This window comes from Falco punctatus, assembly GCF_963210335.1.
Source record: "Falco punctatus genome assembly, chromosome: 8".
Taxonomy (NCBI): domain Eukaryota; kingdom Metazoa; phylum Chordata; class Aves; order Falconiformes; family Falconidae; genus Falco; species Falco punctatus.
In genome coordinates, this window is record NC_137588.1 from 41,526,738 (window position 1) to 41,554,501 (window position 27,764).

The 27,764-nt window shown below is 36.3% G+C and overlaps 1 protein-coding gene across 35 annotated transcripts in view; it reads right to left on the minus strand.

Annotated features, from left to right (window-relative positions):
* NEB (nebulin) overlaps window positions 1-27,764 on the minus strand; it is a 134,089-nt gene that overhangs the window by 15,769 nt on the left and 90,556 nt on the right. For 28 of the 35 annotated variants that reach the window (XM_080400031.1, XM_080400034.1, XM_080400032.1 and 25 more), the window contains 30 exons: window positions 27,579-27,683; window positions 26,839-26,943; window positions 26,303-26,407; window positions 25,074-25,178; window positions 24,663-24,767; window positions 24,017-24,121; window positions 23,433-23,537; window positions 21,068-21,172; window positions 19,016-19,120; window positions 18,736-18,843; window positions 17,509-17,613; window positions 16,756-16,860; window positions 16,509-16,613; window positions 15,811-15,915; window positions 15,570-15,680; window positions 14,983-15,093; window positions 14,412-14,513; window positions 14,185-14,283; window positions 13,425-13,523; window positions 10,132-10,242; window positions 9,885-9,989; window positions 8,978-9,082; window positions 7,604-7,708; window positions 6,632-6,742; window positions 6,047-6,157; window positions 4,456-4,569; window positions 4,211-4,315; window positions 3,653-3,757; window positions 2,958-3,062; window positions 2,040-2,132 (listed from right to left, as the gene is read on the minus strand). In XM_080400031.1, coding sequence (XP_080256157.1) covers window positions 2,040-2,132; window positions 2,958-3,062; window positions 3,653-3,757; window positions 4,211-4,315; window positions 4,456-4,569; window positions 6,047-6,157; window positions 6,632-6,742; window positions 7,604-7,708; window positions 8,978-9,082; window positions 9,885-9,989; window positions 10,132-10,242; window positions 13,425-13,523; window positions 14,185-14,283; window positions 14,412-14,513; window positions 14,983-15,093; window positions 15,570-15,680; window positions 15,811-15,915; window positions 16,509-16,613; window positions 16,756-16,860; window positions 17,509-17,613; window positions 18,736-18,843; window positions 19,016-19,120; window positions 21,068-21,172; window positions 23,433-23,537; window positions 24,017-24,121; window positions 24,663-24,767; window positions 25,074-25,178; window positions 26,303-26,407; window positions 26,839-26,943; window positions 27,579-27,683 — 3,165 coding nt within the window. Of the gene's footprint in view, window positions 1-2,039; window positions 2,133-2,957; window positions 3,063-3,652; window positions 3,758-4,210; window positions 4,316-4,455; window positions 4,570-6,046; window positions 6,158-6,631; window positions 6,743-7,603; window positions 7,709-8,977; window positions 9,083-9,884; window positions 9,990-10,131; window positions 10,243-13,424; window positions 13,524-14,184; window positions 14,284-14,411; window positions 14,514-14,982; window positions 15,094-15,569; window positions 15,681-15,810; window positions 15,916-16,508; window positions 16,614-16,755; window positions 16,861-17,508; window positions 17,614-18,735; window positions 18,844-19,015; window positions 19,121-21,067; window positions 21,173-21,831; window positions 21,937-23,432; window positions 23,538-24,016; window positions 24,122-24,662; window positions 24,768-25,073; window positions 25,179-26,302; window positions 26,408-26,838; window positions 26,944-27,578; window positions 27,684-27,764 lie in introns of all 35 variants that reach the window. The other 7 variants (XM_080400010.1, XM_080400028.1, XM_080400018.1 and 4 more) reach the window with 3 other exon arrangements.

A 27,764-nucleotide genomic window follows, 5' to 3' on the forward strand; every position in this document is an offset into this window, starting at 1 on the left:
GGAGCCATGTCAAGGTTTCTTACACTGAGTTCCAACAAATTGTGGTATTAAAAATTTAAAACAATTTCTTAAAATTTTAGCCTAATGGTATTGAAATAGGCACGTAGATTCATACGTGGATACCTAAAGAGCATTATCCTGATCTTGTGGAGACTGAAAATTTAAAACATATCACTGGCTTCGACATCAGCAGAGAGCTGTTGTTAAAACATCCCATCATCTTTACAAGCAACCTGTTAGAAGGCAACTTGAGCCGCTGATGAGACGTTCCTGTGAATGGCACTTCACTAAAAGGGTTTTCTAAAACCAGGTGTAAATACCTTTGAACCTGATACCATTTGGTCTTTCTACCAATGAAAGGAAAATTTTGGATTTGTAAAAATCTATCGTATTCAACAGAGGTGAGTCATACACAACTTTAACAATTACAGTGCTATTTGCTTTTCTACTTTAGCATAACAACAACAACAAATAGCATTGAACATATTTAACATACTATGCATTAAATGAATTGGCTGAAATGTTAGTATCTTTTATGCTAAAATAACAGCAGTCAAAAAACATGAAAAAGACTTACAAGCTTTGAAAGAAAAGTAATACATACAATTATTCCAATTTTAGAGTGTTACATTTTTTTTATATAATATAAAAACTTTACACGATATGCTTTAGTAAGGCTTGACCCTCCTTGCCCTGGCATCTTCACAGACAAGCTAATCAAACATGGGTTAGATAAATGCACGGTGACACTGACTGAAAACCAGCTGAACGGCCAGACCCAGAGCATTTTGGTCAGTGGCACAAGGGCCAGTGGGAGGCAAGTCACCAGTGGTGTGCCCCAGGGGCCAGTACTGTTTGACATTTCATAAGGGACCTGGATGGCGGGACAGAATGCACCCTCAGCAAGTGTGCAGCTAAGAGAAAACTGGGAGGATTGGCTGATCTACCCAAGGGTTGTAAGGCCACCCAGAGGGACTTCTACAGGCTGGAGAAATGGCCCGAGAAGCAACTCGTGAAGTTCAACAGGGGAAAATGCAAAGTTCTGCAGCTGGGGAGGAATAACCCCAGGCCGGGGCATGTGCTGGGGGCTCACTGTCTGGGAAGCAGCTTTGCAGAGAAAAACCTTGGCGACCTGATGGACAACAAGCTGACCATGAGCCAGCAATGCACCCTCACAGCAAAGACCAACAGCTTTCTCGGCCGCATTAAGGGCATTGCCAGCAGGTCAAGGGAGGTGATCCTTCCTCTAGCCAGCAATGGTGAGGCCACATCTGGAGTCCTGTGTCTAATTCTGGAAAGATATGGACATACTGGAGCATGTCCAGTGCAGGGCCACAAAGATGAGTAAGAGACAGGAGCATCTTTGATATAGGAAAAGGCTTAGAGAGCTGGGACTGCTCAACCTGGAAGAGGGATACTCGGTGGGACCCTACCAATGTGTACAAATACCCAGTGAGAAGGAATGAAGAAGAGTACGCCACTCTTCTCAGTAGTGCTCAGTGGCAGGACAAGAGGTAATGGGCACAAATTAAAAACCAGAAAATTCAATCTGAACACAGGAAAACACTTTTTTTACTGTGAGGGTGGTCAGACACTGGAACAGTTTGCCTAGAAAAGCTGTGGAGTCTCCATCCTGTGAGATGTTCAAAACTTGACTGGATCTGGTTCTGGGCAACCTGCTCTAGCTCATTCTGCTTGAGCAATGGGGTTGGAGTAGATGATCTCAAGAGGTCCCTTCCAACCTACATTGTTCAGCACAGAATCAAAGAATCAAACTGTGTGTGGGATGAGATTAAAATGATGGCAAGAGGTTTCATGTTTTAGAAATGGGTTGTAAGTTAGAAATTGAATGTTAATCATTAGAAAGATTATTGTTTAAGTAACAAGAGTAGGCAAAAACTTTTAGAAAGTAACCCTTAGCTGGCTGGGTTATTGACAAACCACTGTTGGCAACATTTACAGAAATAAGAGAGGGGAAAATGTGTTATTTCAAGTTGAGTTAGCACTGGCAGAGTATTAAAAAATCAATTCTTTTGTACCGAGCTGATTGCATCCTGTGTTCGTTTAACTCTCTGCATCTCTGGCGTCTTTTCAATAGTAGTTCCAGTTCCAATATCTTCTTTATATAAAATCTTAATATTTAGAATGAAGACAACAAGTTTAAGCATACAAAACACAACATTATTTCTTCTAGAGAGTGAATACAGGCTCATGACAGTGATTTGTACACAACAGTGCAGGCTGAAAGCCAACTCGGAGGACCATCTCCAGTCCCTGCCTCGCTGCCTATCTGATGTCTGTCCTACTATATGCGTGCCATTGGTGACAAAAAGGAGCCAACTCTTTATGTTTGTAGTAACACATTTTAAGAAGAACAGCAAAACACTTGTAGACTGATTTTCAGATTGAAGACTAGTATTTGCTCTAATCCCTTCCTTGTGTTCTTATCTCTTTTATAAAGTTTTACACAAATATCTTCCACTTAATTACCTACTATGCTAATGGTGCTAGTGGCAAAATGATACAACAGACTTTAGGCACTTCATGGTAACACATGAAATGTGAAAAAAATCAGGCAGACAGTTCACTTTTCGCTGAAAGAGGACAGTTGCAACACAACAAGAACACAGTACATACATGGTAAGAGGGCAAAAGAAAAATGGATACTAGTAATAACAATTTATGTATAGGATTGCCTGTTTAACTATATCACAGCTAAGTATACATGGAAGAGTGCAATCAGGGCATCCCACAAAAACCAGCAGATAAAAAGGAGTAGCAAAACCCAGCTAAATCTACTTAGAATAATGTTAGCTTTTTTAAGAAAAGTTCTTATACCTATATTTAAGCACATCAAGAGCACATCAATACCTGTGAGATAAGAGTCAAAAATAGTTATTTTATTAAACATATTAAACTTTTTTGGAATGAGAACTGAAAAGAGAAAATAACTATACCGAGCTGAAATTCTTCTGGTTTTCTTTCACACGCAGCATTTCTGGTGTGTCTTGTACAACTGTAACTTTTCCTTTACTGTTCTGTAGGTCCCACTGATACTGAAGCTGTTGAAAAAATTAAATATCAGATGTTGCCATAAAAATTTACTCACAGTTCTCTTTGAAGATGAGAAAAAAAAATATTTTCAGGGACACCTTATAAGGAGGTCATTTTAGCACAGCATTAGTGATATAAAGATGTAACACAGTTACAGTATTCTAATTTAAATTAGCAATAGGAGATCCTTAATTAGATTCATTGAAAAATCTTGAAGGCTGCCAGATTGTATTGAAAACAAGTAAGTCTCAACAATGAAAGTTAAAGATTCCAAGTCAGATTGTGGAGTTCTTGCAGGTAGTCCCACTGACAACAGACAACTTCTCTAAGTATAGTTCTCTATTACTCACAAAGGAATTGACATAGCACTGCAGCAGAAAGGGTTTTTTTCAAGAAAATTACAGAAGCATTTTGGTTCCCTGTGTAATGCATAAGTGAGCTGCTGCATACACAGCAGACCTTCTAAGTGAAGATCCCCGAGAATATAAAAGCAGCCTAGCTGGGCTTAAGAGTGTGATACCAAGATCTTACTAAATCAAAAAAAGGTGAACATTTCTTATTATTTGATAGTAACAGTGTTTGTTATTTTTATATGTACCGTGCTAAAGTTCTTTTGATTCTCACGGACTCTCTGCATTTCTGGTGTGTCTGCTACAGGCACATAGTATGGCATGGTCCTTTCTGCATCTTCCTTATACTTTTTCTGATAGAAAATACAAAATATATTCCATTAAAACAAAAGCAGTAATCAAAAACCTTGCATTAATTATATTGTTGCAGAATGCCCACCTTTATGGAAACGTGAGTACTTCTGTATTTGATACAAATTCAGAATATGTCTCTGTGTAAGATTTATTTTAAATGTTAAGTTATTAAGGAGTAGAAAATTAAGCTAGATTACTTAGAACTAAATTAGCTTTGGTATTGTAAAAGCAATAGAAATTCATACATTATTAGAAATTCAGCATTCAAATAAACTAATTTTCATATTGAAATGGAATTTCAGAGTAACAGATGCCACGTCACAGCTCTAAAGAAATTTGTTTTCCTGGTGTATCTCCTGAATGTCGTGCCAGGTAGTTATTTAGGTGCTCCAAACTAGTATCCATTCAAGGTTCCCACAGGAATGATAATTAAATTGTTTCACTCAAGATACCTGGCTTGAAAGGTTCTTGACCTGCTGGGCATGAATAATCTCTGGAGTATCGACAACACTGGTGTAGTTGGCTTTCTCCATTTCCGCCAATTGTTTGTATTTGATCTGTTGGGGAAAGCTCACATTTAGGTGCCCTTAATCATATCCGGACAACAATTTTCATTTGGTTTAATCAGAAAAAAACTCTTGATAAATTTTCTTTTAAAGAAGACATCAGACATGATACATGAGATACTTGCACCGACCTGGCTGGCAATGTCAGTGGCATTCTTTGCTCTCACAAAATCTGGTGTCTCCAAAGCCAGTTCTGTCAGACCTTTTCCTCTGATTTCTAATTCCAATGCTTTTTTGTACTCTTTCTGCAGATGAAGACAGTGAATAGATGTGAATACATGCCTTGTCAATGTGAATGCAACTTCAGATGATTTCATGACCATATCACAAAATAGGAATGCTACTAATATACATGCAGAATTAAGCAGGAAATTATGTCATTAAAGCGTGTAGATTATGACTTAAATATTGAGAATAAACAGCCCTACTCCAGCAGGAAATGGAGTACACTACAGCCCAGCTGTATTAAGGTCACTCTTCCTTCTCACACCAGGAATTTTCAAAACATAAGCTCCTTTAGGTGATCAGCGATTGCTGCAAAACAGTAACTTGTACAGAAGAGAAGCAACAGAGAGCAAGCAGTGTGTGAAGTGCATGTGGTAGTGAAAAGTGGTCAGATATTTTGTGCTTGAGCATGTCCAAAAAATGGAAGGTGTTAGGATCCCCTGTGAGATTTTGTGCCCTTTGGAATTAATACCCTCCCTAAAACCTCAGGGCTGCAGCTGCCACTTCTCCCAAAGAGATCTTCTGCTAAGGTCTAAAAGACTTATTTTGTCTAGACAGTTGTAATTCATATCTCTGTGCCAGCTCTGCTGAACTTAGGTGAGTATGTCTGTAATATTCTGGTAATAAAATGTAGGCTATTTGAGTAACTCAAAACCTCTGTACTACTAAGTACAAAATGCTGTTGTCAGTAAGGATGCTTATTTTAGGAGTATTTTTTTAAGCGAAATCATAAGTAACAGTAAGAAGTTACTTTTTTTAGCTTTCTGTCTGATGATAAGGCTCATAAAATATGAGCTAATCTTATGCTATGAAAACAGTCACTATGAAGTATTTATTATACTAGTCCACCATGTAAATAAAGTAGCTGTTACATTTGCATCCTGACTGTCTGCTGGCCACCTCTCTCCATCAAAGTGGGGAAGACTCCATCGGCCATCATCGGCCCACTGGGCATCAGTCCTGGGCAGAGGGAACTGTTCATGAGCCTGGCTGGTGTTTCTGACTCACCCACCAAGCATAAAGCATTCAAAAAGAGCTCTTTGCTGCACAGCACACCTCCTAAAGCAGAAATACCCCAGCCTGGTTTCCCGATTGTAGTCTCTTTCCAATCTCTCACTTTGCTTCTTGTTTCCTCAGGCTTGGTCCTTAGCTCCTGACCTAAGATGCCTGGTTTACAACACTGACACCTCTGGTTCCCCCCACATAGCCTTGCTGCATCACAGTGCCGGTTTGCCCTATCCCTTGACTGATCTGACTATTGATCATAGCACCTGTTTCTCACCTATATTCCTGCAGTAACTGCAAAGCCAGAAAAGAGCTCACATAAAAGTTCAGGCTCCCAGTTTTATCCTCAGTCACTCATACACATTTGTTTTTTCTACTTAAAGAGCTTCTAGGAAATGATGAAGTTCATACTAGTATTATACAGCCATAAGCATTTATCAGTTGGAGGCTGTTACATCCATTGAGGTATTTTGCAAACAGCTTTTGACATACCTCATTCAGGATTTGAGTTGCGTTCTTTGCTCTTAACATGTCTGGAGTCTCCTCTAAAGCTGTTAGTCCTTTACCTTTGACACCTTCCTCCAGATCCTTCCTGTACTCTTTCTGTAGAAGAAAGAAAATGAAAACTGCAAAGCCAGACTAAGGAGAGTTCTATGGTCTACAACTTTGCTGCAAAAAATAATTTAATTTTTTTTAAAAATGAAAGAAAATAATTCCAAAAGCTCCAAAAGACAAAAAGAGTTTTTTTTTAAACAACCAAGAATATTGCCTAGGGTTATGTAAGAACCACCACAACAGAACAATCATTGTTCAAGATAAATTGCCAAGGCACACACATATACACCCTGCTATGGGACAGTTAGGCTGCTGAATGTCAGAAAGTGACACAGTAAATATGAATACAGTTAACAACAAAATAAATGTCCACAACAAATTAGTTCACAACACAAAATATATGTAAACATGCTTAATGTGAATTGTTAGGAAAAAAGAAAGTGGTGAAGAGGAAATGCTGCTGAGAATACTTAGTGGAATTATTTAGCTTGACAGAGGAAATAAGCACAGAATATCTGCTACCTCGCTTGCTATTTTGGTTGCATATTTGACATGTAATAAGGATGGTGTAATCTCCAAGCCAGTAAGGTTTCTGCCTTTAATGGACTCTTCAAAGTCCTTCTTATATTCTTTCTAATGAGAGCAAGAAGAAAAAAGCAAAATAGCAAATATTTATTACAATGTTTTTAGTTGCATGAAAAACTACTGGGAGGATGAGAAGTGGTTTGGTATCAATGTCACAATGACGACCTGCTACAGTCAGTGCTGTGGGCACCTAAAGCAGTAAGTCCTGTTTCTACTAAAACCCGTGAAAGAGCTCATTGCTTTCAATGGAAACATGACCTGAGCCTGCTTTTTTTTTTTCTTTCCTCTTCTTTTTCTACTTATGTGTATAAGCATAGAAAACATTCAATGGAATCACTGAAACATAATGACTAATGGGCTTATACAACTGTTCCTCAGCAAGTGTAAGCCTTCATCGGTGACAGAACGAGATCATACTTCAAACGAACAGAAAAAAACTGCTTGAGGAAATAGAATGACAGGTCAGTGAAGAACACTATGACAGTAGAGACAAACAGGAAATAAATGGATTTCTCAAAAATAGAGTTTAGAGGTGAAAAGAATAACCAGGGTACTTTCTGTGGAATATAATAATCGACACACATACTATACTTATGTTGCAGAAGTTTAAGTGAAATTTATTTCATATTACATTTCTTCTAAAGACTCAAAAGCTTGCTTAAGCTTCATTTACTGATAGCTTCTTGATGAAAAATTACAGATAATACACACTTCATCATGACACAGGAAAGATTCATGAATTTTAAATGTAGTATTTCATAACCAACAAAAAGAAATGTGACACAGCTACAGTTGTTCTATCAGCATGCACAAGATGTGAGTATAATTGCTTAAATCACTGTGAAAGTTTAGCTATAAAAAAATAAATGTTCAAGTTTCTTAGTTTATCAGTATTGATTTTAACCATACCTCACTCTGCATGAGCTGAGATTCCTTTGCAGTAAGGTATGTTGGAGTTTCAAAGTCCAACATAGGTTTTCCTTTCTCCTTCTCATACTTTTCTCTGTATTTCACCTGAGAAGAAAAGAAAAAGTTACCCTCCTAAATAATCAAAGACCCAATTCATCAACTAGTATGTACCTACTTTGGTCAACAGATCTGTGGTAAGAAAACGAATGTCTAATACTCTTTATCTTCCTGAAATCTGTATTATTGACCATAAAATGTAAACTCAAATGTTAGGCTTGCAGCAAAATGTGTGTGGCCTGAAATTCTACTGATTTATTTTGCAGAGAGTAAGCTGTGTCAGCTCAGATTTCAAGACTTTACTGATCACAAGAAGGAAGACAGAGAGCTGTAAAAATCTAACTGGAAGGCACTTGGACTGCTCATGACCCTGGCCAAGTTCAGCCAGATACATGTCAGTGGATTGCTGGAGTGTTAGCGGCAGGGCTTGAAAAGATGCAGTTTAGCAACTTGCAAACTAATTCTGTGCATGAGTGTCCAGGAGGTAAAATGTCCACAAGGATAAATATATTCTTGCTTCAAGTTATGGTATCCAGCCTTTAGGGCATTAATTGTCAGACTGCTGCATGAGGTAATGCTGCCTTTGGCTAGACTGGAGCAACAAGTACTGACTTAAACTTTAACTACAAACTGATTAACAACCATTTTCTTACAGTCCATTGCTATGTAACCTTTTTGCTCTTCCATGCCATGCAGCAGAACAACTATGGTCCTTTGTGTTCTAAGAGTAATTCCTCTTGTGCTTTACAGTTAGTAAATATGTGGAATAGAACCTGGAATAGGGAGGACTATAGACCAAATGATTCATCATTTGCTGTACTCTAGAGAAAAAAATGTCAGACATTTAATAGCAGCAGTAGGTATTGTTTTGGTTAAAGCAGTTCTGGATGCAGAAAAAGAATGGCAGAGCTCTCCATAACACTTGAGGCTAGAATGGATACAACAGTTGAAAATACATTGTCAGCAACAACCCTACTTCTTTCAATTTCCAGTTTCTCTGATTACCAAGTCCTTTTCTTCTATAGGCAAAATCACCCTGATACATGTATTATACTGTGTAAAAAGATCCCTATATAACAGACATAAGTAACTTTGAGATCTAATCTAAAATGAAGAAATCATACAGATATTGTATAGGTGTTCTAAACTTGTAAATGTGCAAGTATTTCTCATTGCCTTGTTTACTCAGGTGTGCGGTGTTTATAAAGCAGGTAAGCACAGAGATTGTTAAATACTGGAGAACTTGCTAGGATGACTTCAGTGATGGAGACTGGTACTCAGTGAGTGGGGTTAATGAGAAACACATGACCAACTTACATGGCTCTGAAGTTCTGATGCCTCCCTTAGATGAACCTGTTCAAGATTATCTGGCACCACATGGTAGTGACCCTTACTCTTCTCATATTGCTTCTTGTACTGGTACTGAAGGGAAGGTGTCAAAAATCATCTCAATAAAAAAAAAGTCCCTCAGCAAATTTACGTCTTAGGTCCAATCAAAGCAACACTTCAATGGAACATCAAAGAGAAATTAGAAATACAAAAAGCAAAACAAAACCAAGAAGTTTAACTCCCAGTATCAGATATCACTTCTAAAGACATGGGTGAACAGTTATCTTTTTTTGACCATTTTGATTGCAACAAAGATTTTTTCAAAAACAGGATTATAAAAAGAAAAAGAAAAAAGAAAACAGTGGATACATGAAAAGGCTGTACCAGGCAATAATGATTTTTGTCTTTTCTCAGCAAAATTATCAAGTTTTTTGTTAGGCATAATTCTGTACATCTACAACAGGGGGATGTTAAACATAAACAAGAAATGAAAAAAAGGACAAAAATCAGTATTTTAAATATAGTAAGCGGTAAAGAAAAAAGTAAAAAAAGAAGAAAATGGTATTTGTTAGTGTAATGCAATCAGTTAAAAGGTAGTAAAGAATCAGTTCACTAAAAAATATTAGAGGATTTGAAACATTAACAGTTCTACAGCTAATAAAGAACTCACTTCCCAGAGGACAAATGTGGTAAAGTTGCTAGTTAACTAGGAGATAATCATTAGAAAGTAGAGGAAGAGATCACTACCAGGTGATGTCCCATGAATATTATTCATGTCCCATGAATAATAACAGAGGGAGTAATTGTTACAGAAATAGTTAGCAGAGATCAATTCAGAATGGAATCAATAGTAATGAAAAAAGCAAATGGATCTGGGATTAGTTAATGAGCTTACAGCACTGGCAAGCTGGCTGGTGCTCAGGACGTGGTTCATGATCAGCGACTCAGACATGTCTGTAACAGGTTTATGGAGTTTCTTCAAATCTGCCTTATATTTCACCTGCAGGTAAGAAAGGACAAGCATCAGAAAAGGAGACTGCTAATGAAACCTGTGATGTTGAAAGTATTATAATGCAAAGGAGGTCTTCTTCAAAGAAATTTAAAACTTAATTTCCCTAAGGGAAAACTGTAAGCAAAAATACCTCGCTAGCCATGTTGTGAGCATCTTTCATGGTCTTGTAGATTTTAGCCTCCTTTAAATCATACTTCGGCTTTTTACCCATCTCTTTGGAAAAATTCTCCTTGTATTTCACCTAAATTAAGAAACAACCAGATATTACAACTGTTGCTGAGTACTCAGCTGTTTGGCTGCAGAAGGCAAAGAGACCCTACTTTGACGCTGACAGTAAGCAGAAGAACAAAAATGTAGTAACTTGAAGGCATCCACTGGAATAAAGGCTATTTTAAAGATGACCTGACACAGAAAGAAAATCGACATCTGTACTTACAAAATACTAGCAATTTTTCATTCAGTGCACAGGTTACATCTCCTCATTGTAAAAAAAACAGATACAGTAAAAAGAATTATGCTGACAAAATACAGCTGAATTCTGACCCTTGGAGATGAAGAATTTTCACCTGATGGGACCTGGGCATGGGCAAAAAACACCCTACTTCACAAACAGACAGAACTGACACAAGTATAAAGAGTATTTAAAAGAACTTTTTACATATTTCTTGGAGAAATGTGAGCTTTAAAACCTACCTTAAAGACAACAAGCATTGAAGATAGCAATATATCAAATACTTTACATTTATATATATAAGTTATACATATAGTGTGTTCTGTATAAATCAGAGACAAAGAAGGATGCTAATGATCACAAACAGAATAGTGATACAACTGCTTACAAGGAATTAGATTATGCAGAGCCTTAGTAACACTTGCAAACCAAGTTAGCATCAGCAATGTAAACCATAGTGATACAAGCCATAATAACCCAGTAGACTCAGGCTGGAGGCACAGAAATGTTGATAGAAATGAGAGTTTTGCTATTGATTTCAGTGAGGGCAAGTCCTTCATCCATTGTGACTTGTCCCATCCCACTGCTGCAAGTGAAGCTAAAGGCTAATTCCTCCCTATTTCTTGTAAACCTACAAAAGGGACTATTCCCTTAGGAATATTTTGGGTTTACTGCTTTTTTTTGCTATCAAAGATAAATAAAATTGTTTCAGAAGAATTACTGAAGAGTGCAAGAAAAACTCAAACTATTAAAGATTCTGGCTTACCTAAATAGACGCCATAGTTAGTATGTGTGCTCATCACCATTACACATCAGTACAGTAGAAAAATTCTGAGAATTTGTCATGTCTTCCTTGTAGCAGTATTCTGCCTGGTCTGGTAACAAGTGAGGCAACACTTCTTTCTGTCTACCAATCCACATTTCCTTGGAGATCTTTTACACTAAAAAGCTAGCAACACCCATCCCTGGTCTAAAGGACAAGAACCGAACAATTGTTATCAGTCCTTCTGAAAGAATTTGACCTTGTTCAGGACCAAGATAATACTTACAAAAAGCATGCAGAAAATACAGGACAGTGGCTGATGAGGAAAAAGGATTCATGGTTCTTGAGAAAAAACCTTCATCTCCCAAGCAATATTTATGTGACCATTGAAATGAAAGAAATAAAATACTGAAAAATTGATAACTAAGTTGAAGAATGGCTGACTCATGCTAGTGGGGGTTTTATGACAATTACAGAAATGTACACAGGTAATTTTATACTAGCAAAAAAAGGCAAGATGACTGAATGTGGAATTAAGTCACATTCCACAATCACATTTTCCACTTTGAATTTCTTGTCATAATCTTGTCCATACAACACCATACGGTTCATGCTGGATACCACTGCTGCTCTTTTGATTTGCAAAATATGCCAGCATTCAGACAAAACACACAGTGAAACAGGCAAATCCACAAATTATATAGCTGCTGTTAGAAAACAATATTAAGATTTTTGACATAAAGGAATCACTCTAGGTTCTGATCTCACAAAATTTTAAACCAATCAGAAGTATGCTAGAATCTGTTAAGTTTTACAAGCTATGCAACAGATTATCAAGATCAGACCATCATGCCAAAGAGTTCACTTTTTTAAAGCCTACAAGAAATGTTACAAGAAGATCTATGAAAAATTAGAAGAAGTATCCCAGACAGATAGATGAAACCCAACTAAAAAAAGCAAGTGGACAAACAAACTGGACATAATGCTTTATAAAGGAGAAGCTTATGAGAAAAAATGCTTAAGAGAAAAAATAATTAAAGATTAAAGATTACACCAATTATTCTTTGTTCCCTTACTGCTTCTACAATAGTTAATTTTCTCTCAGAACTAAAATAATCTCATCAAAGCATGTTTGTAAGACCAAGAGGAGAACTGGCTAGCATTGGAGCAAAAGCATGGAAAAGGAGACTGTCATTATTACTGAGCAGGAATCAACATAATTTCTTCTTTTTCTTGTAGTTCCATTGTTCAGCTTAAGAATCCTTGGTTCTACCAAAAAGACTCTTGGTTTTCCTGACAAACACAGTGGCTGACATTCAAACATGCGACAGGTACGTGCAGCAGTCACAGCTAGACATGGAAAAAACACATTCCCCTTTTTTTCATTTGGAAATACATGTGTAAAACCAAACTGTCACAGACCTGTCTGCTGCCGCTTCAAAAACTGCTATGCAGCCATTGTTTTTCTATTTTCCAAAGGTTTTGAGATGGCGAGAAATATAAGAAACTATGTGTCCTCAAACCACTACAAGGTATACTTTGAGGCTCTGGGGCTGATTCGGTCATACACTATGCTTCCATTATGCTATTCCAGCACAATGTAAAAAGAATAGTTTAAATGAAGTTTAAATAGAAGTTTGATGTTTGCATAGTTAAAATGAAGTTCTAGTGTGAACGTTACGCATATGGTATGACCATTCACTGAATATCACCAGCACCATTGAGCGGGTTTGTCATACACATATATTTCCATTTTTTGCACAGTTTCAGGAAAACCAGCTCAAGCTTACATGTCTCTTTTTAAGTTTTTTTGTGTGAAAAAGGTGAGTTTTCACATTGCATGAGTGCATTGGAAACATCCATTAAAAACACTGGAAGTTCCAAAAACATTATGAAGGGCCTAAAAAGGTTTCAAGCTTCTTGTGGTGTTTCTGAAACAAATTCCCCACCCACAGAATTCCCATGCAATGTTTTTCCAGACAAAACAAAAAAGGTCACATCTGACCGAGCAGCCTCAGAAGTTTTGCTACATTCAACATTTATACAATACAACAACAAACAACAAAGATTGTCATCTTTGACACAAAAAGATCCAGCGCAACTGGTGCATCATAACCCTTTAACAGCTTGGAATTGTAAGATAATGTGCAAGCAAGAGACAGATGCATAAAAATAGCATTCCCAGATGTGTCACTTAAAATTATCTTACATGACTACTTAGCATATTAGCTTTCTTAAAGGTTCTCATCCATGGGGTATCATAAGATGCAGCTCCATGCCCTCTCATATGTCGTTTGAGGTATTCTGCCTATAATGCGTAGCAAGAAAGCAAGATCAGAAATGCAAACGGTAACAGGTTTAAAGCATGAAGTGGTGAGAAAGAACCAAGTTGAACTGAGATCCTGGCAGAAAAAATTGTCACAGAAAATAGCAAGAATGTGCTTCAGACCAATCAGAGACCATAACCATTGTAACTTACATAAAAGTAAGCAAGTTTCTGTTTATACAACATGTTAACTTCAAACCAGAAGATTCTTTTAAAGGCCCACAGTGGAAAGAAATTGGCTGAAAGAAGCTGAATGTCCATCTCATAAAGGATGGATAATAAGAATTAGGTAAAAGGATGCTTCTTTTAAAGCCAATACCTAGAAAAGCTTAAAAAAAAAAAAAAAGAAAAGAGAACATGGCTAACACTTCAGACTAAGTGTTTAGAAGATCTTGTCACAGCATCATTTTAAGGAGATTCTATGCCTCCATGACTGACATTTAGTAAGTCAGTAGAAAAGTTTATTCAACAAAGAAATACCTTGCATAGGAATTTAATTTTTACTTTTAACACGTTCCCTTTAAAATATTCCATCATCCACTCATCCAGAAATAATTTCATTTATAATATTAGTATTAGCCTGTAAGTTAATATCATGTCTAAATTCTCTCACTGCTTTAAAGTTTCACCAACTGTTTATTACCTGGCTAGTTAGCTTGGACACCTCCTTTGCCAGTTCAATATCTGGACGTCCCAGCATGCTTACACCAATGCCAGCTTCTCCACGCTTTTTGTATTCAATCTAACAAGGACAAAAAACAAATAATAGTTTAGTAGTGATGACATTCGCTTTTAATTATTTTACTGACACTGGTTTTAGTAGCAAAATTATTGCTAAAGAATTATACAGAAGACTTAAAAACCACTTACATCACTAATTAACTTGGCAGCCTGAGTTGCTTTCTTTATATCTGGTCGATCTGCTATAGGTGTATAGTGAAGCTTTGACTTGGCATCTTTCTTGTATTCAATCTAATTCATGATGATAGACAGAAGAAAGAAAAATACTGAGGTTTGATCATGAGGAACATACCTATTAAGGACAGCAATATTGCTGGGAAAGTGCACCGGATTTATTTTTAAAATGATTTCACAAGGAATGGATTTAGGAATCTGTCTTTGCAAGTTGTCTACAAATGAAGCAGTAAGCACATGCAATTCTGTCTGTATTTGAAGGAATGAAAAAAAATAGATGTGATTTGCACTAGATTACTTTAAATCCTACCATGTCATTAAGCAGAAATATTATTTTCAAAAAAATCCTTTATTTCAGTGCAATTTTACATATGTAAATATTTGCACCTTTATCTTTCAGCATTACATTTGAACATGGAGGCTGGGAGGAAATGCAGAAGTATGTGAATTTTGGTTTTGTCAGCTGACTTGGACTGAATTTGCTTACACAAGCTATTTAATTCATGAAAAGACAAGACAAACTTACTGTACTCTGTTTTTTAGCAACTTCCATGGCATGTTTCACTTCGGGAGGCTCCAGCATGACAGAATAATTAGACTTGCCTTTCTCCTTCACAAACTTCTTCTTATAGTTTGTCTGTTAAAAGCAAAAAGGGCCATGTGTGATTTTGTAATTTCACATGAAGGTAAATGCTACTGAAACTCAGCAATAAGCTCACTAAAACTGTTAAGATAGATAATATGCAATCTCCTCAGCCTCAAAATGTATGGTCCCCAGTTTGTTTGTTGTAATTTGCGCTTTAGATTACAAAAGCTTGCTCTTCTAACGATTTCTGTTCAAACTCTAAGAAAAATAAAATCTGAATTATGGGGACCGATTAGCACTCCAGCCTGGCACTTTTTTCCAGAGTATTTCAACATATTCCCAATAAATTGTGTTTATCTCTTTGTTACAGTCTCATTCTGGTAGGAATTAATCTTTTCTGACTCCTTGGGCATTTTACAATGAGACTCTAAACGTGTTGCATGTATACTAAAACATGCAACTGTCTAATCAGTTATAGGCAGCAGGTAATAATCTCCCTGTGAATTGTTACCGCACTAGTTACTTACCTCACTGACATTCTTGGTCACCTCTTTCACGTGAGCAGTGTCTCTTGTCTCTGGCAGGGTTGTATAGGACCCATGTGGAAGCTGCTTCTTGCTGTGTTCTTTGTATTTGTTCTGAAAGCATAGAATAAAAATAGGTAAAAACCAGCAATGCAAGCCCTGTCCCCACCTTCCCACCCCACCCCCACCTTCCAATATTAACAGGATGTACTTTAAATGAGCAAGTATCACCCTGACATTTTACCTCAGATACAAGAGAGCTGACATTCTTAGCCAGGAGGATCTGAGGTGTATCTGGAACAACATGGTACGTTCCTCGAGCTTTGTTGTGCTTCTCTTTATATTTTATCTAGCAGGAAGAAAAGTTATCATTTTCAGGAATGTGTATCTTGTCTTGTGGCAATTTAAATTTAAATAAATTTAAAGAAATTACTATGGTTGTGCCTGCTGGTTAGTGCAAAAGTTTGCAGAAAATACCATACTTTCATGTTTTCCAAGATAAACTCATTCCGGTTTATATATTCCTATAGGTCTCACTTGGAGTCTTATTAAAATATTGAATATTAATACATTGTTATTAATTATTAAATATACTTTGTGTTATGCACAAGTTCTACCTGCAGCTTTTTCTGTTGTTTCTTTCCAGATAATATTTTCATTTCAAATACAGGAATGCAGAGATATACCAAAGGTCTAGGGTGTTCAGGCAATGTTAACTATGAATTTTTATTTAATCCATGAACTAGGCCAGTGACATTTACAAGACCAAATTTATTCAGATTTTGCCAATTTGTTAATGGAATAAACAAGTCAAAAGAAATAATGACTGAGACTGAGAACAACTTTTCAAAGCTTCATTCTTAATACAACCACATTTCCGATAAAAGTTTACGTAGTAAGTAAAGTTCTAGCAGAACAAAAAAAGTTTGTTCAAGTACTTACATCACTCGCCAAGATGGCATTATTTAAGGCCAATACTGTATTTTTATCATCTGTGACAGAAAGTTTGCATCCCTTTAGGAATTCCCGGTCCAGTTTGTATTCATACTGCAGGAAGAAGAAGAAGAAAAAAAAAAAAAAAGACTGAAGAATGCATCAAATCTCTGACAGTTTTTTTTTTAAATTATTATTATTATGAACATGAGAGATGTGGGGAAAGGGAGCATTCAGTTTATTTTGATTTCCTTACATCACTCTGTTGCAGAGATGACTTGGCTGCCTGAATAAAGTCAGGTCTATCAGCAATCCAGTGCCAGTGAGCCTTGGCTGCTTCATATTTCTTCTTATAATCCAGCTGTTCGTAGTGAAACAAGAAAAAAATGAGCTAATTGGAAGTTGTGTACTTTACACATGACATTCCTACATATGCAAATTATCTTTTGGTCTGTACCAATTCAGGAGAGAAGAGGTAAGAAAGCACATCTAGATCAGCCTAGGGCTTTCCTCTGAATGTACATGTTCAGTCCAGTGGGAGTCCATTTAGTCTAGTTGATCCTCTGCTACATGGAGAAAGGAAACTGAGTGACTGAAAAGATGTCATGACTTTGAAGAAGGTGAGTGCTTTCAGTTCCTTGCCGATTGAAGTGGGCCACCAATAATAGAAAATGCAGGAGAGCTTCCCACAAAGCATGCACTTTGTCTGCAAGAATATCATCACAGAGAATTTCTGGGACAGTTATGTCTCCGTCAGGAAAACAAAGGGAAACTAGAAGAACAGTAGATGTACGACATACAAGGACCTCAAGTGACCTCAAGGACAACTTTGAAGAGTAAGCACTTTAGTATGAAATAAATCAAAATATATTTCATTCAAACAGTATAAGAATTAGAGGCAATGTTCAAGCTTAAACAATTTCAATGGAACTGAAAATAATTTCTTACAGTCTCCATTGCCAGTCTCAAACACTATCCATAATCAAAGTAGTAATAAAATTGAACTCACATTGCTGTTTAGCTTGTAAGCATGCCTTGGAGTCTTAATATGAACTGAATCTGCTACGACATTGCAGTGAGATTTATTCCTCTCGTACACTTCTTTGTATTTTAGCTAAAGAAAGACAAACATAAATAATGTTTACAAAGATAATATTGTCGTCAACAAGAAAAGCATCAAAATATGAAAACCACAATATTAAAAATTGTTCATGTCGAGAATAAATCTTAACAGAAGAAAAAGAAATTTCATCTATACAACTTGGTATCAACCATCTGCCTGAAAGAAGGGTCCTCTTCAGCAGCAAGTCTCTTTAAATAGAAAAGGTAGCAGGTATAACTCACCATGAACCACAGGCAAAGATTAACAAAATCTACACATGGACAGTAATGCTGCCTGTTTCTATTTTTTTGCACCCAATAGAACTGCTTTAAAGAAACTTGTCTTCTGATAGGACCTTCCATGCTTTATAGAACCTCAAATTCAGCATTCAGTTTGGAACCCAAAAAAATGTACTTCAATTCACAGATCACTTTTGAGCATCTTCATCTCTTAATGATCCACGTTACTATCTGGAGAATATGGTTATCTTCTCTTCCTGGATTCACTCATAATCCAGGTAGCATCTGCATGACTTTCATGCTACTTTTCTCTCACAGTGCTAGTATCTTCATTTCATTTATGGTTGTCTGAGGGACAATACAAAGGTCAGAGAGAAAGCCTGGTAGAAGGAGGAATTAGGAGCAGGACTCCCAAATCTTACGATATTATTCTATCCACTTCATCTTCCTTTTTCTCTCTTCTTTTTCACCTTCCATTGCCCCATAATCAAAACACGTTTAGTTTAGATCAGAATATTCACATTCACAGTATCCATAGAATATGGCCAACAGAGGAAGAAACCCTAGAAACAAAATCCCCAAACCCATGCTTTAATTAGATACCAGTTCCAGCTCACACCTTTTCTTACTAGTGAGGGCTGCTCTACCCCAGCAAATATGTTCCAAGAGCTACAGAACATTACATTAAAAAACTTCCTGAACACCTTCAGAATCCACTGTTTTTTGGAAAAGAATTAAACGCATATAGAGTTTTACAGGGAAACAAAACCAATACACTCTGACAAGAAGCTATTTTTTAATGACAGTGTTACATATGAGTTAAAACCACTGCATATCAACGTAAAAAGTTAATTATGTGTCTTTTTGCTACCACAGGCAAGCATGATTTACTTACATCACTTATTCTGTCCTTGACCTTGCGCGCAAGCAGTAACATAGGTGTATCATGGATTGTAGTATAGCCTTTAGGCTTTGCTTTGTTATATTCCAATTTGTAAATAATCTGAAAATACAAATTATAGAATATATTATTTGACATTCTTTGTGTCAGTTGTGAAAAATCAAGATGAGAAACTTTTTATAATGGACTATTGAAAATGCCATACTGTTACTTATCTCACTTCACAGGTCAGAATTCAGAGAAGGTATGCTTGGAAGGGTCGGACCACACTTACATCGCTGATCTGTTTGTTGACTTTTGTAGTCCTTAAGTGTTCTGGAGTATCCACAACTGTAGTATACTTGTCTTTCTTCTTTTCATAGTCCTTTTTGTATTCAACCTGGTGATTGGGAAAGAAGAGTATGTTAACCACACAAACCAAGGCAAAACACCTTCAGGAGATATGTTTATATTCATACATAAAATCGCAAAATCCTTCCACCAAAGCCAATGAAAGCTGAACATGGACAATAAGCTAAACTCTGCAAACCCCTTATTTGCCTCAGAGGCTGACTATTTGTGTGATTCATTTTATGTTTATTTAAAGCCTCACTTCTATCCTAAATCTCCAGGATTGAGCTAAAAAAGCAATCTCAATAGATTAGTGACTTTAAAATTTGTAACTGGACAACATCTCATTTTCAGATGTTCATCAGAATGAAATGTAAAACATCTTGTACAATGGAAGATAAATGCATTTGCTAAATGTATCATAATGCCAGGATATTTTAAAAGCTTTCATAGCAGAATTTGTCTCTTGATAATGTCTGTCTTAAAGATCATCTTGCCCTACTGCAGGACTCTAAACCTGTTTTCACAGAATTCAGTGAGAACAGTCTGTACACCAAGAATGGTAATTCATTGCAGACAGCCTGAGGGCAGGTGGAAGACATCAGAACACACTTTGAAATATGAACTTTCATGCTCTATCTTGCATCAGAAAATAAAACCATGCTTTTGAAACAGGACTATGACAGACAAAAATTAAAAAATTTCATACAAACAACAAATTATAACATGAAGTCAACTCAGTTGAACATGCAGGTCAGGCAGACTGCTTTTTTTTTTTTTTTTTTTCTTCAAACATACTCAAACTCACCTGCAAGGAGTTTTTAATGAGATAACAGAAATCCACAGAAAAAGTCAACAAAAATGTCTAGTAAAGACCTTCAGTACCTTATTACTGAGGAATTTCATTAACTGTACTAATAGTAACGAAGAATACCCCCTCTCTGTCATGTAATTGTTTTCTACTGTTGCGTTTCCAGTTTAAATGTTATATGCTAGCCTTTTCAGAAATCATTTTTACCACTGAAAAGAATAAGGCTACTGCTAGAGGCTTTGATTTCAGAGCAGAAATAAGTAAGTATCAGTTATTTAAGAAGCCACATTTTCATCTCACTGGTACAGTCAAAATACATATGCTGGAATCCAGATTAAATGAAGAGATAATATGGAAAATTAATTTTGCACAATAATACCAGAGTTGTCAGAGGCTTTGTTTTACATCATCAGGAATATAAATATGTTAGGCTCTTTGTTCTGTGTGAACAAACAGATGAATTTTACTCACTTTCTACCTTCTGATTCTTATTAAAACCGGCAAAAGGAGAGAGCATTTTTTTTTAGATAAACTGAATTATGTGACTGCATGAGGACTGCTTTGCTAGCCTTGTTTAAAAGCAGTAGGTAAAGAAATAAATTCCTAAAAATATGACTTACTACAGACCTGTGCACCTTTACCATTTCTAAGGGCACTTAGAAGTGAGACATGACTGTTCTGTTTCTAGGCACAATGTGACGCCATTCTCAGGCAGAGCGGTAGATAAACGTTGTCAACTTCTCGCCAAATTACTTCATCATGTTCATACTGAATTAAGGGACTTTTGCTATGAGGGGTGGTCAGTCCAAGGAATGGTGGCAGAATGAGAATCTGGTTAGGAAAATATCAGGAACAGCTAACAGACAATATCTTAAATGTACAGAAAATTGCTCTTCAGGTATATACGTGAATATTATATAGAATTATATATAACAATTATTTATAATGAAAGGAGAAAAGGAAGGCAAGTTCAGCCTGAGCTGAGTGCCGTCCAAGTTACAGTAAATATTGTTTCAGATATTCTGTTTTCAAAAATATTTTATCATAGACAGTGTTAAGCATATCGACAAACTTTGGAGTCTGATACCCGTAGAAATGTAGAGAACTCCCAAGCATTAAATATTAGAAGTCCAAAAGCTAAACTGTATATAAAATGTCTCCTTCAGCATCAGTTCTTCGTATTACCTGGCTCCACAAGTATGTGTTGTAGAGTGCTGTCAGGATATCTGGCCTCAGAAATTCATTACATCCATGTTGCAGGAGCATCTTGGCAAAGGATTTATATTTTTTCTGTTCATGCAAATGGCAACGAAGCACAAAAGAGACTCGTGAACACCATGAACAACACCACAGCTCTAGATCCCAGACACTTTGAGAGTGGAGAGATTTAGGCAAGGTACTATATGCATTCATTCAGATGTGCATACAACTTACATCTATATAATTAAGAATGTCAGGAGTATATAGTAAAAGATTTGCATACTATCCCATTAAGGAAATTGTAAAATTTGCCAAAAAAAATTTTGTAAAAAAAAAAATTTGTCAAAAAAAGCCAAATTCGTCACTGTTGCTTTATCTAGAAATGAATAAGAAGATAATATTTGTAAAGGTCATAAAAAAAGAGAGGTTATACAAAAATAAATGCATGATACTGTATTTTTTAAAACCTCTCCGATGACTTCAAAAAGCAATAGATTTCTGATGTCAATTGATGCACAATATATGAAAGTACATATAGCAGAGATTAGCTCACTCAAAAAGTAAGGATTCTTTTTGGGTGGCAAAACAAAGATCATCTGATCAATTGTCTGATCAATCAAAAAGATAAAACATCACAACATCACAGGTGAAACCTATGATACTGCTAGCTGCAGATGTTTCACACAGACAGAGTAGCTGTGAGTGAACCAGGCACTTGCTGGCAGCACTGGCCAGTGCTCCTACAGTACCTGACTGCTCAGAGTAGTCCCCCACTTGGCCAGGAGGTTCTTAGGATCATCCACAATAACGCTGTACCTATCTTTGAGCTTCTCATAGGCAGCTTTATATAATTTCTGCTCAGAATAGCATAATACAGTGTAACAGATTAAAAGAGAGTGAGGACATAAAGAGATCATCATTTTAACCATTGAAACCTCTTTACATGGACTATTTAAAGGCTGAGATTGAAGTTTATACCCAAAAGAGAAAAATATATTAAAAAATGCAACCAAACAACACAGAGAGAAAACATTTCTATATAGTATATACATTTCTAAATTTCCACTAGACAGCCTAATCCACAATTCAAGGACACCTATGCTCCATCCCTGCCACTCTTCAAACAAGCCATTTTATGACTTACTTTCTTAATGAAAAATAACTGCAGAAGCAACTCTGTGTGGAACTAGATTCCTGACTTGAGTACAAAGAGAACATGAGATGCAAGGGTAAAATACAGTGTTATCATCAGAATTTTTGCAAGCAAAACTATAATCCCTCACCACAAAAAACTTCACTAACATGACATTTAGGCAAATTCATTTCAATGTATGGAGCCCCTCTTGCTGAATTTTTCCTCATTAATGTTTCTCATAATAAATTTTTCCTTATTTGCTCTACTGAATATTAAGAAGACTGAATACTAACAATGTTCTATAACAAACTGTGGTTCACTGCTTATCAAATTGAGTATGAAATTATACAGCAATGGTACTGGAATGGTACCTGTTGTGGAAGTTCTTTTAACCTAGAACAGATAATACTGCAATATGTTTACTGACAAGTAAAGAATTAACACAATTTCTGGTGAAAAAGAATAAAATACCAGGGTGAGAGAGTCTAAATATATGCTGCTTTAATGAAAAGCATCAGTCTGGTGTGATATGTCTGCTCTAAGCTGATGAGAATTCACCTAGAACACGGTGCCTTTCAATGAGCTTTGTCCTGTAGGTGTACAGCCCTAGTCCTAAGAACTCCATTGGTGATTTTAGTCTTAAACCCAGGGGCATTCCTTAACTCCCTCTGCTCCTACGTTGTGCTTATTGTTTCTTTAGCACTACAGGAGGAAAGTAAGGAAAAGTAAGTAGCAGAGTGGGAGAATTCAGCACAAAATATCTGAACAGAAACAGAGCTACGATAACTTCAGACATAAAACTATCTTCCTAACACTGAGGAAGGGGTTTTTTCAAAGTTTCAGGAAAGCAATTTGTGATTCTCTCTAGACCTTTTTTCACATGACAATCAACAATCAGTGTTACTAAGGAAGCAGCATTATTTAAGTTAGCATTTATTTACCAGTCAGCAAAGGAGCAGTTTCTTTGCAATGACAGCGTAATGGAACAGGGGCCAGCATTTCAATTTTTAGGTACTTTAAATCTGGCCTGTCCTAATACTCAGACAAGACAATAAGAGCAACCTTGTCTTTCACGATTTTAGTCTGATCATAAGACATCTGAATATACTTTGGATTATTTACAATCTCATAAGGAAGATCAATCTTCAACTCAGTATTAACATACACACACTTATTTCTTCAGTATGAGATTCTACAGAAATTTTTAACACTTACCCCATCCATCAACTTAGTTGCATATTTAAAATGCTCATTAATTGGAGAGTCAGCTACATACTTAAAATGAGACTTAGTCTTCTCAAATAGCTCCTTGTACTTACACTGCAGAAAAAAAACCAAACACAAAAAAATATTCCAATGTCAATCCAAAGAAGGGTAAGGACATGAAAATATATTTTAGAAACAATCTGCAGCAAAACCATGGTGGAATTATTGCATATGTGCATTTAACAAATCTACAAAGAAAAAATAGTTGCAAATGTAGTGGTTTGCAGGATGGAACTAACACATCAAGAAAGGAATGGAAATTTCAAATCTTCATAATTTTAAAGCTAGACTTAGAATCACTAGAAAAATTACTATGGAGCTGATAGCTTTGCAAGGAACAGAGGGAATAAGTAAAAGGTCATTTTGCCTCTTTTCTTATATACCAAGAACTGAATGTTTAGATGCTATATATTAAATTCTACCATGAGTTATTCGTATCAATGTCTAGGTCAGAATTGGATTGTCCTATGAAAAAATTATCTGTAATATAAGCCAATGTCAAAAAAACACATTTAGGAGACTGTTTTACTTACCCCGCTGTAGAGCACCTTGTTCTTTCCTGCCAGAGCAAAAGTTGGAGTATCCCATGCATAACAGCCAATGCCTCTGAGCCAAGATAAGTCTTCCTTGTATTTAACCTTTAGAAAATAAATAAAATGTTTCAGTTTTCAGTGGCGCTGAGTGGTAGCTGATCAGTGCTGAAATAGCACCTCAAAACAAGGTGTAGCAAACAGAGCTAAATCCATTATTATTCCATCATAAAGCGAGTTACAGTTACTCATGCTTTTCTGATGGAGTCAGGCTATTCCCATACCTAATCTATCATTAGCTATTGGAGTTCCTGTGTGAATTTTGAAAAACTTTTACTCTTGTACAGTTAAGGGGTTATTGTACAGGTTCAGGTATGTACAATTAAAGGTTGTTATTGTGTTAACAAACAAATCTAAGCAAATGCAACTGAAATTAATTAAGACTGTTCTGTTAATTTCAAAAGGAGATGGGCTGTGATTTTAGCCATCTGATTTGCTCTGTCATTTCACAGATCTGGCAGGTGAAAGTGTAAATCACTTTTACAAATTTCAGCTGCCTCCCCTTTCTCAAGAACTGAGACTTGGTTTTCATTTTGGAAATCTACTTATAACTTTCAGCCTCTCACATCCAGGACCTATTTGAACTCACATCACTAATAGCATCTGTGACTGCACGATGATGGAAATGCTCCGGACGGTCTGGGATTGATCTCCAGATTCCTAAGTTGCTCATATAATTTTCCTTATATTTCACCTACAAAGAAAATTGAAGAACTGAGTAAAACAATTTAGAACACTCTAGACCATGCCATTTCAAGTCATTCCTTTTTCCGAAACATCAGAACTAAAACAGTGGAAATGAGATTAACTTGCATTCACCTTTGTAACATCAAAGGCAATCAAGTGTATAATATTCCAAAGAAGGAAGGAAGCTAATTAGTAATAGTGCTGATCATATTTTTCTGATTATTTGACACGCTTAAATAGAACAACAGCATAAATGGCATAATCTAGGTTATTAAATGACAAATAATTAGGAATGAAAATATTGTATACATACACTACTGATATCATCGGTGACCTTTCGATGATAGACAATATCCAAAGCATCTTTCACTGTGTGGTATTTGCCCTTATTATTCTCAAAGGTTTCTTTGTAGCGCAACTGGTAAGAAAAATAACATATAAAATAATATATTATATTTACCTGTCAGGAGCTGTTTCAGTTAAATTTCCTGCCTTTTAGGAATGACATCCAGGGATATGTTGCTGTTTAACATCCTAATCTAAGCCCTGAGGAATTTTAAGAAGCTGCATTTGCCTGCATCATTGGCAAATTGACTGAAACTTATGGTGAAAAATAGAAAGAAAAGGAGTTGGTACATCTAAAGAAACATTTCACCCTATTCACTTTTATATTGAAGACAGAGAAAAAAAGAATCGATGTATCACAGGACTACTCTCTAGAGCAGCAAAAGTGCCACTTTTGCAATAAAAACCCTACTTATCCTTTCTTCCATGTCCTGATCTAGAAGAAAGCAGGATGATCATCCCAGACTTCGTAGAAAGACTTTCTCAGAGGAGAAACTCAGACGTGCAAAAGAACTGGGATGCTCCTTAGAAGTATTTAAAGATCATTCTTAAGGGAGCAGTAAGACTAATCACTAGAATAAAACACCTGCCCAGCACATATCCTTCCATGATGCAACATGCAATCCTAAATATATAGCAAAGATCTCATGAATGAGAAAAGTACTCTTAACCATTGCCTTAAATCACAAATCATTATTCCACGCTTGAAGGAAAAATCAATTTTACCTTAATAACCTTATGTGCAGCAGCTCAAATAATTTTTCTCTCTAACCTACTTCTAAATTAAAAAATGAGCACATTCTCAGTGACATGCAGCTTTACTTCTAACACAAAACTGTTATGAAAATATCTGACACAAGGTATTCTATCATGGCTCCAGCATCAATCATTTCACTCTGCACTATTTAGAGATTCCACGTGTAAGCAAATTACTTTAAATCTATTTTTAGTTTGTGCAATGGCAAATGAAAATTAACTATAATGAATGAAAAAAAAGCATTACAGTGACGCCAAGTAAAAACGTAAAAATCACCATAATAGCAAATGGAAATGTACGTGCAAACGGGGTGACCTACTTCATGACCCACACTGAGATATTCTATGCTTTGCATGTTTGTTCCCCACTGACCCTTCTTCTGTTCTTTTTGTAAAGAAACTGAGAAAAAGCAGCAGTCAAAGTGTTCATGGACTACATACATCACTGGCATTCAGGTATGCTCTCTTGGCTCTGATTAAGACTGGTGTGTCAGGGACAGGTGTGTATTTGTCCTTCATCTTCTCATACTGGGTTTTATACTTTTTCTAAGAGAGACAACAAAAGGGAAAAGTTATATCTTTAATCTTAGAAGCATTTGCTAATCTGGTATTATGTTAATGCCCGGGGGTGTTACACCAAGTGCATAAAGTAATTCTTGTGAAGAGCTTCTGTCAAAACTTTGGGAAACAAGCTCAGTTTTTTAGCTTCCTAGGTCTTCTTGGTCCTGCAGCCAGTGTACCTCAGATTCTGCAAACAAACACTTACAAACAGGTACCTTATAAAATATTAAACCATATTAAAATATTGTACTCTTTTACTACAATTTATAAAAGAAATGTTGAACGTAAGCATAAAAGACAAAAAACTAAATTAAGAGTAAACAGATTTGAGCCATGAAACTATCACTAAAATTAGAAATAAAACTTCTGAACAGTTCAGCATAGTGGTACCAAACAAAGAAACCCAAATATCTTACCTCACTGACCATGTCCTTTACGTGCCTAGCATGTGTAAAGGCTGGAGTCTGACTACCAGCATGATGATGGGGCCTCTCTTTCGTTGCAAGTTCCACATACAAGTACTGCAGCAAGAAGAAAAGAATCAAAACATATACATTTCAAGTAAGTTTTACTTTATGTCTCTGAAAAATATCTGTAAATTCACAATGCACACATAACCACATAATTTACCCCAGGAAAAAATAATGTGCCCTTTCCTCTTCCATACCATCTCAGTTCATCTTTCTCTATCAGTACTCTTGACATTTTGTAACTGCCAGAAGCATGCTCACAAACCAAGAAGTCAAGTGTATGTGACATTAACGAACTCTGCCCTATATTCAGACCTAGCTTTACATAAAAGGATGCATGAGGTCTGTTTTGTTCTGCAAATTTAAAAACTCCACAAAATTTGTAGTTAATACATGAATAAAGAAATGATGATGAATAATGGTAGATGAAAATACTTATTCTTCTGACAAAGTCACATTTTCAGAGAATTTGAACAGAACTGTACCAGGGTTCAACACTATTTCAGATGGACAAAGCTGAACAATTCCACCACAGAGACATGGCCAACATGAAAATCCATAGCCACTTAAAAACGAGCAATAGTAATTTTAAATGTTTTCTCTAGGAATTCTACATTGCCTTGAAATGGCCTGGAAAGAAAGAGGGATCCCCTGATAGGTTTTTTTATCAGTACATTTTTTTTCACCTGGCTCTGTATTTTTTGTCCTTGCTTGGCTCTTAAGAAGTCAGGTGTATCAAGGACGGAAGTGTATTTTGTCTTCAGCTCCTTGCCTGCAGCTCTGTAAACCAACTGGAAAAAGACAGGTCCATGAGTTATTTCTTCTGTCGCATACGTTTGTTTAGCAGCAGAACAATCACAGCTTCGCAATTA